At 31.1% G+C, this 20,470-nt stretch overlaps 1 protein-coding gene across 1 annotated transcript in view; it reads right to left on the bottom strand.

The window, feature by feature from the left end:
* LOC105618522 overlaps window positions 1–17,410 on the bottom strand; it is an 18,803-nt gene extending 1,393 nt beyond the window's left edge. Inside the window, 8 exon segments of the mRNA XM_012200055.1 lie at window positions 310–576; window positions 3,775–4,017; window positions 5,350–5,517; window positions 9,081–9,188; window positions 9,500–9,695; window positions 10,715–13,010; window positions 13,013–13,924; window positions 17,365–17,410. Coding sequence (XP_012055445.1) covers window positions 310–576; window positions 3,775–4,017; window positions 5,350–5,517; window positions 9,081–9,188; window positions 9,500–9,695; window positions 10,715–13,010; window positions 13,013–13,924; window positions 17,365–17,410 — 4,236 coding nt within the window.
* Window positions 17,411–20,470: the final 3,060 nt, after the last annotated feature.

Consider the following 20,470-nt stretch of genomic DNA (forward strand, 5'->3'; position numbering starts at 1 on the left):
CTNTCGCTCGTCTCTCTCTCTCTCTTCTCTCTCTCTCTCTCGTCTCTCTCTCTTCTCGTTCTCGTGTCGTGTGTGTGTGTGTGTGTGTGTGTGTGTGTGTGTGTGTGTGTGTGTGTGTGTGTGTGTGTGTGTGTGTGTGTGTGTGTGTGTGTGTGTGTGTGTGTGTGTGTGTGTGTGTGTGTGTGTGTGTGTGTGTGTGTGTGTGTGTGTGTGTGTGTGTGTGTGTGTGATTTTACAGAACAAATCTCCTACTTTTTAAAAATTAAGCTACAAATAATTTTATTATATATACTTAGGAATATTCTTTACCTTAAGATGAAGTGTAGAGATAGCGTATTTCTCCTTAGTTTCCCGTTTTTTCAGAGTGACTTGGAAATCACCATAAAGTCGATGACAATCTGTTATCTCTGAAGGTGGAATGTATTCAGTACACTTTTCCACTTCATTCTCGACGAGATCGGTCAGCATGATAATCACTTTGGACTGCTGCTCCCAAATCATTCGCCAAAAGTCGGTAACAGTCGATTCTATTGGCGCTTGGCACGCGATATAATATTTTGTGGCGTTTTTAGGTCCCTGAAAAATTGACGAGCATTTTTAAATCACATCCAAATTGAGATTCTATATGAAACAATTATACTAAAAGATTTAAAAATTTAGCTAAATACAGATCTAAAAATAACTTTATTGGACTATCAAAATGGTACAAAGATTTTGATAATTCAGCAGAATTAGATACCTAGCTTATTTTTAGATACCTAGCTAAATTTTTAGATACTTTAGCAAAATTGTTCTGTTATACAAATAATACATATAATAATTTCCAAATATTTTTTAACAATGAAACTAAATATCACTGTATTTATCAAGTATGAGTTAATCTCTTTATTAAATACATTAAATATCAAGAAATAATTATATCAAGAAAACGTGAAATATTAAATTCATTTTTTAGTTAAATTATTAATATTAATATATATAATATGTTACACATAAAATATTATCAATTAAAATATAAAATATTTTTTATCTACTAAGTTTTGTCCGAAAGAAAAACGAAACATAATAATGTCTACAAATATCAAAGAAATATAATTTATCTCATATTATTTATCTTATCATTTTAAATTGAAACTCATTTCTTCATTAATTATTGCTACAATTAATCTAACATTGCAGAACATATTCGTGAAAAGTTTTAATTAATAATATTATATTTTTAGAAACTGATGTAGAGTTTTGTTTTTTTAATGTATTGAAAAATATTTGTTCTATTTATAGATAATTATCAAGTATGACTAATGCTCTATTCAAACGCAATTTCCAGAATATTGCGCGATCTTATCGAGAATTGAGCGAAATTAATTACACATCAGACTGCGTTCCATCGACCATATTCAGCGCGCATTAATTGATTATGTACGCTCTGTAATTGCAAGATGTATGTTATATACAAGGTAGAAACGTTACGAATGCTAGCTTGATTCGCGATATGAAGCAATCCGAAGGCGGAAGCGATACCGCTGTATACGCTTATCGATCGATCGATTCGTTCCTAATGGAAATCTTGCCCGTTGCCGTCAAATCCCCCGTAAAAGCGACTTAACGCATATGAGATAAATGGGCCGGCTGTACCCTTAGGGTGCCAGGCACTACAGGATACTTACATACTACAGGAAAAGAAAAAAACATGACTCTTGCGTATTATATACTTTTTCTCTGGACTTTCATTTCTTAAACGAGAAAAATTTCATAAGCGATAAATTGAAAATTGCTCGTGTATTTTATGTTTATTGAATAAAATTGTCACGTAAATTGTTGCGACACGTAATATATTCGCGACATTCATGCGATTTATGCGACAAAAGAGATTCCCCGTATGCGCAACTTTTTCGATATTACTATTACTATAGATTGTCTTTATCAAAGTACTATTTGATACATTTGTATTAAACAATCGCGATACATTTTGGGCATTGCTAAAATAGATTTAATCAATGTAGATGTATGAAATACGTGTATTTCAAGAATCAGTAAACATCTTAAATATAGTAAAATAAAACATTATACTTTTAAACAGAAAAGATATTACTGAAAAGATAAATTAAATAAATTTTAGAAAAGTAATTTCTGACACCAAATCTATAATTAAAAAATAATTTCAATTTTCTTATTCTATTTTATTAAGACAATATTATCAAAAGTATAGAAGCCTTTTTAACAATCCCTCTATATATACTGTGGATATAGAACTGATTTTAAAAATCTATCTATATATGTGGATAAATAGAATTCTATCCAGAATTCTGTCATATTATAGATCGCTCAAAATGAATTCGGTAAAGTTTTCAGTTTTGAATTGTGTTTTTTCCTTTGTTATGAATTATACAACATATTTCATTATTATTTTTAATGATGAAAAATCAGTGTGTATAAAAATTTCCGTTTTATAATTTCATCAATTTTTTTATAGATTCTGTTCGAATATATACTATCAGTACTGAAAAACTAATATGTATAACATGAACTATAGATTTTCAGTATAGGCAGTGTACAGCATTCAAAAACGATCAAAGACGCATATGATTTTTTTCAGATTTCTGCATGAAGAGAACAAATTTGCTGAAGTATCTAAAAATTTAGTTAAATACAGATCTGAAAATAATTTTGTTAGATTATAAAAATAATTTAAGAAATTTAAAAATGTGAGAAATTTAAGCATAATGAGCAATGCTGCAAAAAAAGTTTTGATATTCTAACAATTAATTTGATTGTTCTCCAACTTCTCTTTATTGATGGGCCATTATTTTCAGATTTGTATCTAATTAAATTTTCAGATATTTCAGCAAAATATCTTCAAAGTCAAACATCAAAATAGTAACGTCCTTTCCGTGTGATTTCCTTAAAATGTGCGAGAAACATTCCAGGACGAACGTATTCCAGGTAACCTTGCGCTCGCAAGATTAGCCTTTGTACCTCTTTGACCCCATTTTGTGAATTAAGGCTATGAAAGACGAACTATAGTTATATTCTGTAGATAATTCCTAACGCTTCCGCATCTAAGTTCCCAGGTTACGATACAATGCACTCACTTTCCCGACGATGCGTATTACGCAATAGTTCTTTCCCACGGCACCGCGAAAACGCTTTACTACACTTTAACACTTTACAGCATTTTCTGTATGACGTGACTGACGTAATCTGATCTCGCATATAAACACCTCATTATCCTAATGACATAGATAATCGTGCAATTCTCCCATGGTCTATGTAAAATCGAGACGGGTATAAGTTAAAATAGATTATCATTTGTTTTTCATTTGACGATTACCCGCTATTAATTCACAAATTAATTAATCCGTATTAGCCTTATCTATTATATTATACAATGGTCGCTCAGTCTATGTCGCAAGCTTGATGCGACAGCTAATCTGATGCTTCAATATTAAAATTGCGTTAATTTTAATATTGACACATCAGATTGGCTGTCACAACAAGCTTGCAACCTGCAACAGCACAGCTTATACGACTATAGTAGATAAATCTTCAATACAGAAACATGGATTTACAATCAGAATTCCAGGACATAGCTGTAAATCACGCTCGAATTCAAATGCGGGTTATGACTTCATATTTCGTCGTAAATGCCGGGGATGAATAAAGTCTTTAACAGTAATGACGCGTGTGCAGTGACTAAGACGTCCCTTGTGAACCACGCGATGTATGACGAAAGATATGCCCGCGAAATCAGCTTGAACAAAATGTCTCACTTACCCGCACGTAACTAGCATTAATGTATTCGGTTAAGACGTCATTGTTCAGTCTCTGTAACGGCACCCTCGTCTCCGGAAGCGGAATCACGTTCGCGTATCTATTCTTCATCTCTGCGCCTGGGGGCAGTTCGTCTATCTTTGCCGAAACCTGGGGTATACCCACGAACTCCTCGTTGATTGCGTTAACGTCGTTACAGAAAGATGAAAGCCCGGCAAAGTTGAGAGGATGAGAGGGAATGGCGCTCTGAAATAAGAGAATACCTTTCATAGAAAGCTTTACTCGTAGCTTCGCTCATGAAAAGAGAGAGACTGTCGCTTCACTTCCTTTGATCGAGCACTATTATGAGAAAACGTTGGATATCGATTGAAAAATATTTCGAATATGCTAATTTTCTAAATTTAATTAAATAGAAAAATATATATTAAGTAGAGAGGTTTGATCTGGAGTTATAAAGCAACTTTAATCAAAATACATTTTATAATATTTCCGATATACTAATTTTCCCAATTTAATTAAGTAGAAAGGTACGTATTAAAAAAGTAGAAAAATGGATCTTGAAATATGAAGCAACTTCAAATGTAGCAAATTAAAAGTATGTATTAACAAATTAAAACTAAAATATATTTTTAAATTTTAATAATCATATAATATTATATTAAATATTAATACAATTCCTTTTCTTTTTAATAATTGTATTTATAATTAAACTTATAACATCAACATTAAGAAATTATTTTCAGAAGACATATCAAATAAATTCCTTGCGGAATTAACTGGTTAAAAGCTAATTATTACCAATGTCTATAAATGTTTTCAAGATAATGATTTATCTCAATACATTTTAATAAAACAAAGTACATGTCCATATAAAATTAAATCTGTGTTTCAGAATATAGTTTACAAAAAGAATTTACGCAAGAATTGCTATATTTAATAATGTCAGCAAAATTCTAGCAAGAATTAATCTAAGTCAACTAACAGTAATCTAACGGTAAAAATCAAACAAAGCAACATAGTTAACTTACTGTAATGTGTCGATCCAATCTACTAAATTGTTAATATATTGCTACCATTTTACAATTTCGACAGATATTATTGCTCTTTTACCTGAACAATCAATTTAGATCTATATTTGCGTAACACGTAACCACTATAAAGAAAAAAAAATTATTGTAAAATGATAGAAAAATGATTGCTGTAAAATGATAGAAAGTATATAATTATATATTAATTAAAAAATGCATTGTCAGAACAAATAAACCATTTCTTTCTAAAAAAAATATCCCATTATGTTATTAAAATACTAAAATACACAATATCTATTAAAGAAAAAAATAATCGTAACATTGTTAATTAAGCTAGTTTAAAGTTTTCATAAGCAAATATTTTTAAATTAATTTACATGACGTACAAACTCTTAACGTAGCTAAAGTATATATATGAATCGAAATTATGTATTTCTGTAATATAACTTATAATTATTGATTAGACATAAGATTAAATTCCTATAAACAGCACAATAAAAATTCAAACAGTCTTGAAAGGAGTGTTCATGATTAATCTAATCGAACTTACCGAATCTTCAAAAGTCGGATTGCCGTAACTTCTCTTGGAGGATCTTACCGCACCTTTGCGTCTTACGCTATTGTACGCCGAAACGCTGTCGAGGCTGTAGGCGTCCAAGGATACTGGCCGGCACCGTTCTCCGTAATTGAATCTCGTTTGCCTCTTTCTCATTATGAACTGTAAGTAGTTACAGCTAAGGTTTAGCGACCGTTATGTTCGACGAAATGAAAAGCAAAAGCTGAAATAGCGACCTTCTACTATTTGCAAATTTGCAACTCTGCTCCGTAACTTGTCTACAAATACTCACGATATCCCGAAATGCGGTGACAGTTAATTTAGTAGCCATGCATTGAATCACAAACTGCGGTTTGCCAGCATGCAAAATACATTTACGAACAATAATAATAACGGTATATCGCGGACTATAATCTTCGATTTAAGGCTGTTTACTCGCCAATACTCGGATTGTGATATCAGAAGCGAGAAAACATTCAATAAAAATTCTTGCATGTTATATTTTAATAGAAACTACTTTTCAATTAAACAATCAATAGAATAGACTTATAAAATACATCAAAAACTATCTTCTTATTTCTGGAAAAATTAAATCATATTTAATTTTTCGTTTTAATTACATTATTAAATTGTATTTATTAATTTGACAATTTATCATAGTTTGTATTATGAATATATTCATTTTGTTTTTAGTGTGCATAATTTGTTTCCAAATATGGTTATTCATTTTAATTAACGAAACAATAAAGGGAAGTTTTTGAAATATTTTGCAAGCGCACGGTTCTATCGATTATAAGTATTGTTTTATTAAAACATATTTCGATATTAAAATATTGCAAGAATTTTTATTGTGTATTTTCTCATTTCTGATTCTCATTTCACAGGTTGAATGACGCATAGTAATAAGTAAACAGGACAAATCAGTATACTGAAGAATTGTACAATTACGTTTGTTTTTTTATTTAACTCTTAATAAAAGATGATTATAATAAGAAAATTAATTAAGTCAGTTAGATCAATTGATGCAAATGATTATGCCATTCCCTCTCTTTTTCTAACTGTAATTTAATAAGAGTAAAAAAGTAAAACTGAATTAAATTTAGCAAGATTATAATTGTCAACATCGTCAAATACAACGATCAATTATAATTGTAAATCATGCATTCTGATAAGTCCCTTTCATTGTAATGAAGCAACGATTGTATTACCAATTACGCCACATGACCGACATATCTGAAAAAAGATTGAGGAAATCTCACGACGGTCAGCGAAATAAAATAACGTATTCGAAACACACTAGCAAACGGGCCATTTCAACATCGTTATTCTCATGCACAAAGACACGGCAAGAAACACGACGCTGATGAAGTGTGGAACGCCGTTTGCTAGTCAATCTAATCAGGCATTCAAGGTTGGACCGTATGTGCGAATGACATTTCATTTCTTCCGGCAAGAAGACGCGACGCCAATTTTCTTATCGTTAATTATACGTTGCTGTAAATATACGTTTCGTAGTATTTCCTCACATGACTGCACGTTCGATAAACGTATTTCAAAATAAACCGCATCGATTTTAATACCGTATTAATAATTTATATAATTTAATATCATATTATCGTCATTATTCATATTCCATATATATATATATATATATATATTTTATGATATTATCGATTTATATATAATTTATATATAATTGAATAAAAATTATAATTTAAATATAAAAAATGGCAATAATTCACGCCAAAAAGTGTTGTTTATATTAATATATTTAAATGTATATAATATATCTAAAAATTATAAGTTTTCTAAAAATTTTATTTTTTTCGCAACGTTTAACACGTTTTTCATGCTAAACTTGTATTTAATGAAGTTATCAAGTCTACTCATTAAGAAAGATTGCATTTATAACGATGAGAGATACATTTTCGAAAATAGAATAATACCGTTGTATTTTCTAACGCCGTGCAGTAGATAATTTTCTTTCTCTTCTATATTAATTGATTCGTTAAGTTTTGTTAGTTCAAATTCCATCCGATGTTATACGACTGTATTATACATTCATTAAAATTAATTGCTGTGCAAGTACGATATTAATGTTCTCAGGACCGGAGAAAACGTTACGTTGTAGGCGGCGAATCTTGATGTAACAACGCTATTATCGAAATAATAGAAATAGTAGAATATTCCAGCATTAAAATTATATAATCTAATAAAAAATATTAATGTAACCATTATTTTTTGCGATTAATGATGTCGTTAATATTTAAAAGAACTAAATTTTTTTCTATTAATGCTTACAGAAATAAAATAGCTTTTACACAAATATAATCTGCAAATCTCTTGATTTCACGTGAACAATCAACTTGCATTCAGTGAGTCACAAATTCTATGCATGCATATTATTATAAATGTCATAACCGAGTGAAAAAAGAAGCATATAATAAGCTGTCATTATCGTAAAAGTAAAAAAAAAGCTCGTTCATGCCACGAAGCCATTACTCGTGCATCGCGCATTATCTTCGTCATTTCGCTCGACGGAGAAGAGAACATCGTCTCTTTCACCTCCTAGGTGAAAACATATACATAGACATGTTATCATGAGCGTATTACGTACACTGGAAGAGAATTATGAGTGGACAAATGGACAGACGAATGGACGGTGACGAACCGACATGCGGAACGTAAACTTTCCGTAAACAGACTAGAGGTTTATCGCCATGCAAGCGCGACTTAGCAGCAGGCTACATCAGTGAGCAGAAATTTTCGCGGACCTGCGCAACTGTCATCTTGAAATATTAGTATTTCCTGCTTCGATTTCTCAGTAACGTGCCGCGTAATACGTGAAAAGAGCACGGCATAAAAACGCATGCGACATACATTTACAATAGAAAAAAAAAACAAGAAAATAGAAGAGAATTTGAGGAAAACACTCAAGTTTGAAAATTCTCGCAATTATGTCTCTTCGAAAGAAATCCAATTGATAATCAATTAAAAACAACATAACATCAGGGTTTGAAAAATTATTTCATAAAAATAACTTGTTCTGTTACCGATTTAAAAAAAAATCTCGTTAACGCATAATTATTTAAAAACTATAATGAGTATAAGATTATTTTTAGATTAATTTCCGTTACATTTTAAAATTAAATTTTGATAATTTTTTTGTAGAATAGCATCCAACTGTCTATTATATATCCAATTGTATATTATATTGCTAATTGATCAGTTCACCATGAGATTTATTCTTATTTATTATTATAGTGGCATAATTATTATGATAAAAAAACTCGCTTATGCATGTATCATACTCTCTAAATTCTTTAAAGTGAAATCTTACTCTAAAGAATGAAAATTGAGTCATTCTAAAAAAAAATTTTTAATCTTTAAGAGTGAGATTTCACTCATAATGAGATTTACTCTAAAAGTTTAAAAAGTACACACACATGTATTATACAAATAATGATTGTATTTGTTTTACAATTATATTGTTAAATGTGAAATTATAATATGGATGTTATGTTATTTTTAATTGAGTTCGAATGAGAAATTGAATTAATCTTACATGACATGCCGAACAATTTCTACGCTGCGCTTTTTATTTTGCGTGTATGTATAAACACGAAAAGATTAATTTAAGCATCAATGTCTCTTATAAATTAAATATGGTGCATAGATATCTCCGGAATTGTTAAATATTTATAGTTACTTTTAAAAACGCTTACCAAAAGGCCAGCTAACAGAAGTAAGCAAATAAAGGCCACAGAGGAGACCACGACGACCGCTATTGCGTTTCCAGAATCCGTTTCCGATATCAGGAGAATCTTGTGTATCTGGAAAGGATGAATGATCTAAGAAAATTTAATATAGAGATACTTTTCGATTATTGTCACTAATTGTAATAACAATTACTTCGATACGGCATTGATCGATTAATAGAGAAAGCTAACGGAGAAGGAGCGTTTCATAGAAACATTTTCAATGATAATCGATAATTACTCACGAGTGATGAATGATTTCAAGTTAATAATCATTTTCACGAGACGTGCCGAAGCAAGAGTTATAATGAACTATGGATTTTTGCTGACGTTCGACAGCCAGTGTTTTAATCCGCGCTCGACCTTCTCCGCCGTTTTCAACTTACTCTCACTGGGAAGTTGGGAGACACCTTGTATAAACTTGGTAGAATCTTCGTCATAGCGGCGTCAAACTTGCCGTCCTCATTGATAACGTAAATCATGAGAGTGATTAGAGAAACGTCTAGAGAAACGGATGTCGGTGACACATTCTGCTCCTGGCAAGGGTTTTGATGAATCACAATTTGTTTTGGCTGTACGGGCCTGCAAAATAAAATATTCCGCACTTTATAATATATGACGAGTGCATTTTTAATCAAATCTCATTCATAATTTTCAAACTTATATTGATATTGATATAGATAAACAAAGCTTGTATATTTTTGCGAAAAAAAGAATGACATTTTACATTAATTTACTTTTTCATAGTCTCTATAAATTCACATATTTTTGAAAAATTTTTTATTAATTTAATATTATTATACTGTTACATGGATTATCTATTCAAGCACAAGATTTATTTATATTTTAATTTATTTTTAATGTGTACAAAAATATATAAAAATATACGATTGCAAAGATTTAAATATCTAAGTACATGAAAAATATTCATATATTACATGTATATAATATATTTTTAAAATAATGTAATAAATAATAAGTAATAGTTAAATATATAATAACATTGGTCAATAAGATTTCGATAACATTGATAAAACTTGTATTTTGTGCTTCTCTATTGACTCTATTTCTCTGTATCTATATTAAAAAAACTGTAGCATGTCATTTTTGCAATCAAAAAAACTTGTTTTTTGAAAATGTAAATAGGCGAGTTCTTCTTGTATAAATGCATTAAATAAATTTTATGTATGTAGTTGTTATAAAATCACAAAATAAATCGCTTATAAAATCACAAAACTTTGAAGGAAGCTATACACGTGTAGCTTATACGTATTTCGATTATCAATTTGAAAATCGAGATAAAAATTTTCCTCATGTATGCTGTATACATTATCTTTATTATATATCTCTTCTTATATAGGTAAAAAAAATAAAGAAAAACTTTAAACTTATCTCGCTGTTAAAGAAAAAATAATAATAAATCATTTAATACCAAAAAATTGTACGTTCTAAAGAATTTTTATTGATATTTTTATTTCAGCGAGCAAAAACAATTAACAATTATTTTATTTGATAAAAAAGTGTCAATTAGTACATTCATACATTCAACTCTCAAAAAATATTCACAGTTAGAATAAAAACAAATTTTGCAAATCACTCACTTGTTCAGTCCATCCCTGAGGAAATCCGCGAGCGCTTTCCTTAGATTCGACAACCGAGGACAGACCTCGTGTAAGGTACCTTCGATGATTATTTTAACTAGTAACGTGATCTCATCCGGCGACGGAGTTTGAATATTTTCCATTATCTCTTCCTCGGAAGATTCCGTGAAACTCATTGTACTCCAGAATATTATTGGCTCCAAAGTACTCGTAACTGAAGGACCCTTTGTGACGTTTATCGTTGTCCTGACGCTTGTATTCGGTGGAAGTTCCGTCGCGCCTGAAGCGGACGTCTCGGTGATGTTCGCATCAAAACTTGAATCCTTAGATTTTGAAGGATTTTCGGTAACGCCGGAGGCTCTCGTGTCATTGCCGGCAGCGGCACTGATAAAATCGATAACGCTTATAGTAACTTCGTTCATCTCCGTTCGATTATTTTGACTCTCAGTAGTGGTCTGGGTAATTCCAGGGAGACCTCTGACAGTTTCGTTGTGGTACATATCCGACATTTGATCCGTCGTTGGAGTTCCATCTTCAATCGTTACAGGAAGTTCGGTAAATTCCTCCGGTTTCATCGCAGTAATTACGTTCTCCGTCGAATTGTCCGTCGCGGACGAATTTTGGATTGTCGTTGTATAAGGTATTGTTTGTTCCTCAAAAGTTTGCCCTTCGATACTCTTCTCGGTCACGTTATTTTTTTCCAAAGAGATCGCTTCCGTAAGACTAACAAACTCAAATTCGATGGACGTAGTCGTCGGAATTGGGGATTCGTCGGGATTTAAAGTGACAAAAGGAAAAGATTCAGTGGTATGATTAACACTCAAAGAAGATCGCAGCGTGACGTTCGTTTTCGGTGCAGATTCCGTAGAATTCTCAAGAAACATTGTGGCGATAGTATTGATTTCCGCTGCCGTCATCGAAGTTTTGGATTTATTCGCTTCTGTTGTCGCATTTTTATCCAAGGGAATGACACTCGTGGATTCGGTAACGACAAATGTTGAACGAATCATCATAGCTTCTTCCGGTTCCATCTGAACATCGGTATTCAGAGACACCGTCTTAGATGTATGTGTTTCTGTGGAACGTAACGTTGACAATTCCGTTGTTCCGCTGAAACGTGATTTCACTTCTTTGCCATCCGGAATCAGGCTCACTTCCGTTATTCCATTTCCAGTCACGTCGTAACCTTCGTCTCTGCTTACAATCACTTTCTCCTCCTCTTTCACACCTGACGTGTCATTTTCGTTTGACTTCGATCGTTTCATTTCCGTAGCTTTTGTGCTACCATTAAATTCTTCCGGAAAAGTTTCGTTCATTGATTCAACAGCCGAAATACTCGAGATTGCCGTCACTGGCATCAAAGAGAAACTCTTTGTTGTAGTATTCGTAGACTCGTTTTTCTTATTCGGCTTGTGCTGTTGAATGCTATTCTCGATCACAACTGAAGGTTCTGTGATAACGAGCTTTTTCTTGGATTCGCCTCTTCCAATCGTATTTTCGTAAGCGGAAGATTCTTCCATAACATCGTCGTCTTCCTTTTTCAATTTTAAATTGGCCTCTGTTACTGGCCTCTGGAATGATACTCTACTGGATTTTAGGTATGGATAAGGTTTTTGATCTATTTTTTCCGTGCTGCTTTGCAAACTCTGAGTGAATGGTTCCCCATCAGTCCTTATTGAGGCTGTAGTTTTCACCTCGTTATTCGGAAACTTGTTAGCTCCGGAAAATCCAATAGTTCTGCCTTGCGGAATTAGACTAGGAGTGGTTTCTGGGACGGATGACGTATGTTCTTCAAGTCGCACACTTTGAGTTGTTTCAGGAAACTTCACCTGGCTCTCGGGATCCCCTATTGATTTCCATTCTTCCACACTATCTATCCTCTTACTAGTTATATTAGAAGTGGAGAAGTCCACGTTTTGTTCAAGACTACTTTCTTTCTCATCTTTCGCGCTAATTTCCCCTTTCTTCTTAATGTAAGCTTCCTGATTACTCAATTCATTAAAAGAATCATTCTTCGTAGTATCGTTCGTAGTTATAATCCTTAGTACCGACAAATCAGTCACATTCTTAACTATCTCCACTTCTTCCTTCGGATTACCTTTTTTACGCGATTCATTCGCATCAATCGAATGATTTTCCGGGCTAGTTTTGAGATCTTTTTCCGTTACAGTCTTGTAAAAATTATTAAAGTTCACATGCGTGTCATTAACTAATGAGACACTTTCTTCGTGTTCTTTCTCATCGATCTTCTTGAGATCGAACACTTCGGATGCTGTCATTCCTAAATCGTTCATATTTTTTTTAATTCTAAGGATTTTTCGCTGCACGCCGTTGTTGATTCCCGATCATAATCCTCTACTTCCTCCTTTAAGTCAGTTAAAATTGTATTTTTGTCCTTTCTCGAAATGACTTCCTTATGATCAAGTTTTATCATTTTGTCCTTCTTTTCGTCGGATTTAACAGCGTCATTAAATATCGATTTCGAGGTTGTCAAAAAGAAATTTGCGATCGACTTGAAGGTCGATATGTCTTGTTTGTCCACAGTTACGTTATTTTTCTCTTCATATTTGACGGAAGGCTCCTTTCTTACCTCTTTAGATTCTGATATCTCTGAAGAGATTAATTTTTCGTTGATAATATTTTCTTTTGTATTTGGAGATGTGTCCATCGTATCGGATATTTTTTCATAATTGAAGGATTCTTGAAGAGAGACATTCTCTAGGTTTTTATCGTCCTGCTTCAAATCATCGAAAGCTGGTTTCGCGGTTGCCGCAGTCAGTTCATTCTTCCGGGAAAGTCTAAGAAGATCTTCGGAGACGACTTTCGTACTGGTACTTTTTCCGGAGCTTTCAATTTCTCCGTATCTCGGTTTCCTGCTTCCATCCGATGATGAATTTTCAGATTCGTTGCTTGTTTTTCCCACGTTTGAATTCGTGTGTATCAGTATATCTTTCTTTTCAACTTGATTTGCATTATCGGTAATACTGTCCTGTGGTCTATTTTCCGCGTCATGAGTTTTCCGATTCGTCAATTCGATATTTCTTCCATCATTTTCTGTAAACGATCGATTTTGATGGCTCGAGAAGACTTTTGTTAAAATTGTCGTAGATCCTTGGGGAGTCGACGCTTTTTGGAACTCAGATTTCTCTGATGCAACCGACGCTTCCGTAACTTCCGCCACCGCATTATCGAAGAGTAGCAGTGAAGTGCCTGAAATAGCAAAGTTCAATTTTATAACTTTGTATTAATACTCATCTTCTCTTTTGGTAATGATTATTTTATGTTTACAATTATTTTCTACTTCAAATATATATAGAGTGTCTTATTGTATAACGTTTTCGTAGATATTGAATTCATAAAAATAATTAGAATATTTAGAATAATTAGAATTAATAATTAGAATAATTAGAGTCGTTAATACGTAAAAATGTCAAGAAAAATCACAATATTTTAGAATTATCGAGATGTCATGCATCTTTAAGTTTATAATTATTTTTACTTATGTTAATCTATCATCTGTTATTGACAATCAATATTGATCTATTATCTATTACTTCACAATTCAAATGACTTTACTCTATTGACTTTTACTGCTCAATTAACGTTATCTTTTGATTACTCATGTGTAGGTACTGCATACAATTCATATTTACAAGAATCAGCTGATATTGATAAAATAACTTCTAACTGAATGCGCTGTAATATATTGTTTTAAGAAAACTTTTAAGAGTTTAAAATTATTAATTCTATTAGTATTATTAAGTTAGTTCAAATTTACATTTGAAAAAGTTTATGTTTAATATTTAATATTTTAATTATAAAATTAAATTATTATGTATAAACCAGAATAGGCCAAAAGTTTGGACATTCGAATATGACAAACAAAGCATTTTTGAGAAAAATGTTTCGTACAAAAGTTGTAAGATTGTAGTTTCAATAATCATCAAATAATCATCAAACAGCAATGCTTATTTGAGGTTGAATGTAAGTATGATGGAACTCTTAAGATCAACTTTAAATTTTTAAATAGAAATCTCCACTTCTTACAATATTATTGCAGCTGACATCAAAATCTTTTCACCTCTATGAAACTAGCTCCTAAATTTTTAAAATTTGGAAAAAATAAACAGAATCTTGTATGAAACAAAGTGCTAAAATGAAAGATAAAGAAGTTATAGTCCTTCAAAGTTTCAGAATCGTGAAGTTACCCCTTTCCCTCCTATCTCGTTACTTCAAATGGTGTTTTTACCTTAATCAACGAAACTCTTTCTAAAATCTAATTGAAAATTCTAACAAGATACTCTTTAAAGGATCTACTAGAATTCTCAAGAAAATACTGAATTAAAAAAAATTTTTTAAACCAACGTTCTGTTATGAGTTTTGATAAAAACGTTTATAAAAACAGTTTTTAAATATATTAATATTATAAAAACATAAAAAATTAAAATTTATGATTTGTATTCAACGAAGATTTAGACTTTCAAAGTTCATTAATTATGTAGAAAATTTTAGCAGAAAATTGACTCTTATATATTCATTGTTCTTACTCCATATAATCTTAGTACATTTGACATTAAAAGGTGAATTATGGTAATAATATGTAACAAGAGTGTCAAGAGTGTTTGTTTGATGTATGAAAATAGAAGTTCAGCGCGCTCATCGACAATAACGACAACTGGTTTCTATCGAGGTGCTCGATGCGATAAAAATGTGACGTGCGTAGACGAGGCATTTAATGGATCGAAAAACCGGTTGTCCGTGGAATTACCAGCGAGTTCCTTTGGAACTATTCACGAGGTTCTACGATACAGTTCGTATTTTGCAAACTGAAAGCGCTCGCGCAACCACGGCACAGAGAGAACATGAGTTTGAATATTAAACAGACCTCGGAATTATGCAAGGGCTTCGAGTGTCCTCGTGTTTTGCTGATTTACGTCGATACAACATGACTAGTCCTCTCCATGAACACGAAGTCGAGATAAATATTTATTGTATTGGCGCGCGGATTTGCAGCGAGAATTTTCCAACTGATTTCTACTTCGATATTCTCATCCTATATATTTCCGATGAATACTAAAGATGGCAGTGTCGATTCCGTGAACTTGGTTATTTAAAAGAGAAGGAAAAAAAATTTTTCTTATCTTATATCACCATTTATCTATTATCCATTTGTCCAGATTTGCATATCTTGACATTTAAAACATGTGTTTTCAGTCCTGTAATAATTTTCATTCCGAAATAGTTACATTAAAAATAAGAAACAAGTATGTTGTTATATTTATAAATTTATTATACAAATATTTAATAAAATAAATGATTTAATAAAAAATGAAAAAGACTTAAGATATATATTTGAAACAAATTTATATTTCAAATATATTTTGAAATACAATTAAAATAAAGATTCTGTATAAAACGTGATATAAAGTATATATTCATGTACATATTTAAATGTTGTAATCTTCTCAAAGCATTTCTTTATGTATAAATTTCGTATTGAGAAATATCTCTGAAATAGCCATAACATCATATAACACGAAATATTTACATATATAATCAAATTCACAGAAATGTATCTCAATATTGATGAAAAAGACATTTCATCTATTAAATTATATAATTGAACTATTAATTAAAATAATTAAATTTTGATACACGTGAAAATTACATAATTATTTATTAAATGTTTCTTCCCTTACAATATGATTCGAGTAAGTATTTACTTATGCAGCGCACGAAGTCTTTTAATAATAAATGTCTCTTAACTCGTTAGTTAACACGCAACTTCTTTAACGTAATTACTGAGAATTTGCACATTGTTCTCTAATCACACAGCATTCTGCTTAACAATATATCTAAGCTCATTTAAAAAGAGTTAATTTTAATGTACATAAAGTGACACGCGTGTGCGATTGTTTTCTTATTGCAATGGTATTAAAAATGATAGGCTGTATTGTTTAAATTTCTTCATTTCTGTTGGGAAATATTTAGTCTACCATGTTGGAAACATCGTTAAAATAATTATCAACCTCATTGCTACTCGTTGCATCACCGAGACGCCACTTATCTTACAGATGTTAATTCCAGCTAATTAATTAAATTCGAGAGAATTCTATCGCTATCTTTAACTCATACATTAACTCATAATTCTTTTAAAGAAATATATTTTATATGCAAATAGATACATATAGGATATCTAACATCTAAAATCCGGATATTTCTTGTAATATTTATCTCAGACTTATCAGTTAAATATTCAACAAAGTTGTCGTCCATTATAAACTGAAAAATGATACTCGAGGAATGGAAAATTTTGTTGATAAATTACAAGTTACAGTTAACTCGCGAGCATGCAGCAGACCTAACAGTACTTGGTGCAGTCACCTCGATTGGCAAGCTTTACATCACGAGTTCACAATGCAACAGGATGCAACTGAAAGATGCTAGTCGATTCTCTTTGGCGGCAATACCGCTGCATGCGCGTACTCAAAACAAAAATTGTTTACATAACGTAGAAATAACATTAACCATAAAATACTATCTTTTCCTTCTTTTTTATCAATGCGTTAACATTTATTCTATATATTTTCATAAATAGCAAAAAACTATGAAAAATAAAAAAGATAATTCAAATATTTTTTGCAACTTACCTATGCATATTCCTAATACAAAGATAAATGTTTTTCTTCGCATCATTTCTGACTGTTAAATCTTCTCGCTCGATCTGCAATAGAAAACAAAATATCCTTCCAAAACTGCATATTACAATAAAAAGTCAAAAGTTAATGAATAGAAATTAATCATAATATTATCTGATCATTTTATATATATTTAGAAATAAAATGTCAATTTCATTGAAGTATAGAAATATAGAATATTTGTAACAATTTTTAATAAATATAAAAATACAAATTATAAAAAAAGGTTACTCTATATATATTGGGTCGTCCGGAAAGTTCGTGCCGATGTTGAAGGAAAATTGAAACGCAGAAAATTTTAATTTAGTAAATGTATACTAAAATTTAAATTTTAGTCGGCACGAACTTTCCGGACAACCCAATATATATATATATATATATATTTCGTATCAATATATTGTAGATTGATATTCAAGGAAAAGTATCGATCAAGAGCTTGGAAATGGATACGCCCAGCATACAATTTTCAACATTGTGAGGATGACCTCGTTTACGAGCCTATTCACCTTAGGGAGTAACATAAAACTCCAGTCCGCAATGCAGCGCGAGAGCTTTATTAAAAGTTTTCATTGCGTTAGCAATGTTGCGCAAAGATACAGTATAGTCGGCTAAGGATGATCAAACGTACAGATCTTCCTCTGGCTTTTTATTATTCGCTTGAGTATAAAATACTTACGTTAAAATACTGTTCGAATCCAATTTTGTAAAAAAATATGGAAAACTTCTTACGAAAATCAATTATTTTTTTATACATGTAGAGATTGCATAGCACATTTAAGTTGTAAGGAAAACGCAAAAGGAAAATATTTTCGGATTTCACAAAAACAATTCTGATTTAATGGTGTAAATGAAACAAAGTTGCGCTATAGTCTGATTGCAATTATTCAATTTCCATAATATGTAGGCTGGTACATTCCGCTATTCAACGCTTCGTTTGCTACACGAACATGCTTCTTGCTGATAGCGTGCAGATATCGTTCACTGAATGTATACTTTACGGTTTAATTATAGAAAGTAATCGTAGAAAGTACAATTATCAATCATCAATTATCAGTAATGCGTACAGAGACGCAGTGCATATATCCTAACTAAATAAATCTTTTTATCGTTCATGACGTATCGATTATATTTGAAATATACATGAAACAAACTCTAATGCGAAGTTCGTTTCGTGCAGTAATTTCATGTATGTTTCAAATTAGAAGCGTGAAGAAGTCGGTCAGTAATTTCAGTTAGTTATGAGTTAACTAACTCATAAAATTAACAAGTCAAATATAAAATAAAAACATAAAATTTAAACATTTCAAGCTTTCTTCGGATATTTATTAAATATAATTTAAATTATTCAAAAAGATTTGAAAGTATAATGTAATCTTACTTTTTTTTATCTGTGATTGTATGATTATAAAATCTAAAATTCTCATGCAAATTTCAAATTTAAAATAAGAATTGATAATATGGAAAAATTCTTTTAGTCATTCTCTTTTGTCTAACTATCAAAATTACTCGAATAACGGTGACTTTCTCACTTTGCATTGAACTTATAAAACCATATTCTGCTTTATCGCTTTTATTTCAGAACACATCGTAACAAATTTGCTCATATTTCTTATTAATTCAACTCTTGGGAGAGCGTATCCAAAGTCTCTATTAAATTCCATAGTATGCACCTCATGGCACCGTGTCAAATAGCCACATAAGTGACACTTTATAAAACGACGCAGTGCGGTATAGGAATCGACAATCGGAAGTTGTAACTCCGTACGAATGAAGACGTAACGTAATTCCAACCCGGTGTCGTAATGAGGTTCAATTTACTATAATGCTCACGGAATTGACGGTATATACAATTAGTGAATCCATTTACATTATATCTTCTGTATTTCGAGCAAATTTAAACGAACGTCTTAATTCAAGCAAACATTTTATGGATTAAATAGACTATATAGTTGTGTCATACGGAGAGATCATGTATACTATGCAGATTCCTTCTTAATTTATTAAATTAATTTATTATTATACAATTTCACTATTCTTGGTACGTAAATATTTTACACAAAAAACAATAGTAATAAATAAATTTAAATCTGTAAAATAGTATTTTCAAATAAACGTTTAATATGCAACGATAGAGATCATAATGGAATTTAATTTACTTTATGGAGGACAGAATACATTTGAAATAAATTCAGCTTATAAAGTATTTTAAATATTCAAATATTTTTAGGATGACAACAATTCGATCGGCACGTAACCTTCGTGTTTGTTTTCTGATGTACAACGTGCTGTCACCGCCTCGCGTACACAAGGTCGCGCCGCTCTATCATTCGTACGCTTTACACTAAAATGAACAAGTAGCAAAACGATATTTTATCGTAAATTTTAACTTCAATATTGCGATAACAGCATTTTGACAATAAATTCATATGCAATTGTAATTATCTACGTCTTCGCATATGTATATTGTTTATGAGTGCAATATACAATTCCTATCAACCTGAAAGGAGGAGCAAGTCTAGGAGAGGCATCGGGAGACAATGGAATAACTGTGGAATAAGCAATAATTAATTAGTTATGTATTATTTCTTACGCGGAATTAATTGATTTCCTTTTAATTGGATTGTTCCTTTAGATAATTCAAAATAAAAGCTTAGAAAAAAGGCTATTTTTTATCAAATTAAAAAATTTTAAAGATTTCCATTTTTTTTTTTTTTTCAAAAAGCTACAGCGTTATCTCTGTTACATTATTAAATGCCAATCGTAAGCATTGCAGTTCAATTCAGGGCGAAAAGCAAGACTGGGAAGTAACGCATTACTTGTAATCTTTACCATTGTAATGAATTCAGCCGTTACTTTTATTATTACATTAGTTATAGTCTCTTATTATCTTTATAATTTTTCAATAGATCGCATTATTTTTATTAATTAATTAGAAATATTTTATAATAAAAAATTTAAATAACGAAAATAATTTTGTACTGCATTCCGACAGTCAATATTGAAAATTTGTGATATATATATATATACAATATATATATATATAATGAAAATTATATTA

Source organism: Atta cephalotes (genome assembly GCF_000143395.1).
Source record: "Atta cephalotes unplaced genomic scaffold scaffold00017, whole genome shotgun sequence".
Lineage (NCBI taxonomy): Eukaryota > Metazoa > Arthropoda > Insecta > Hymenoptera > Formicidae > Atta > Atta cephalotes.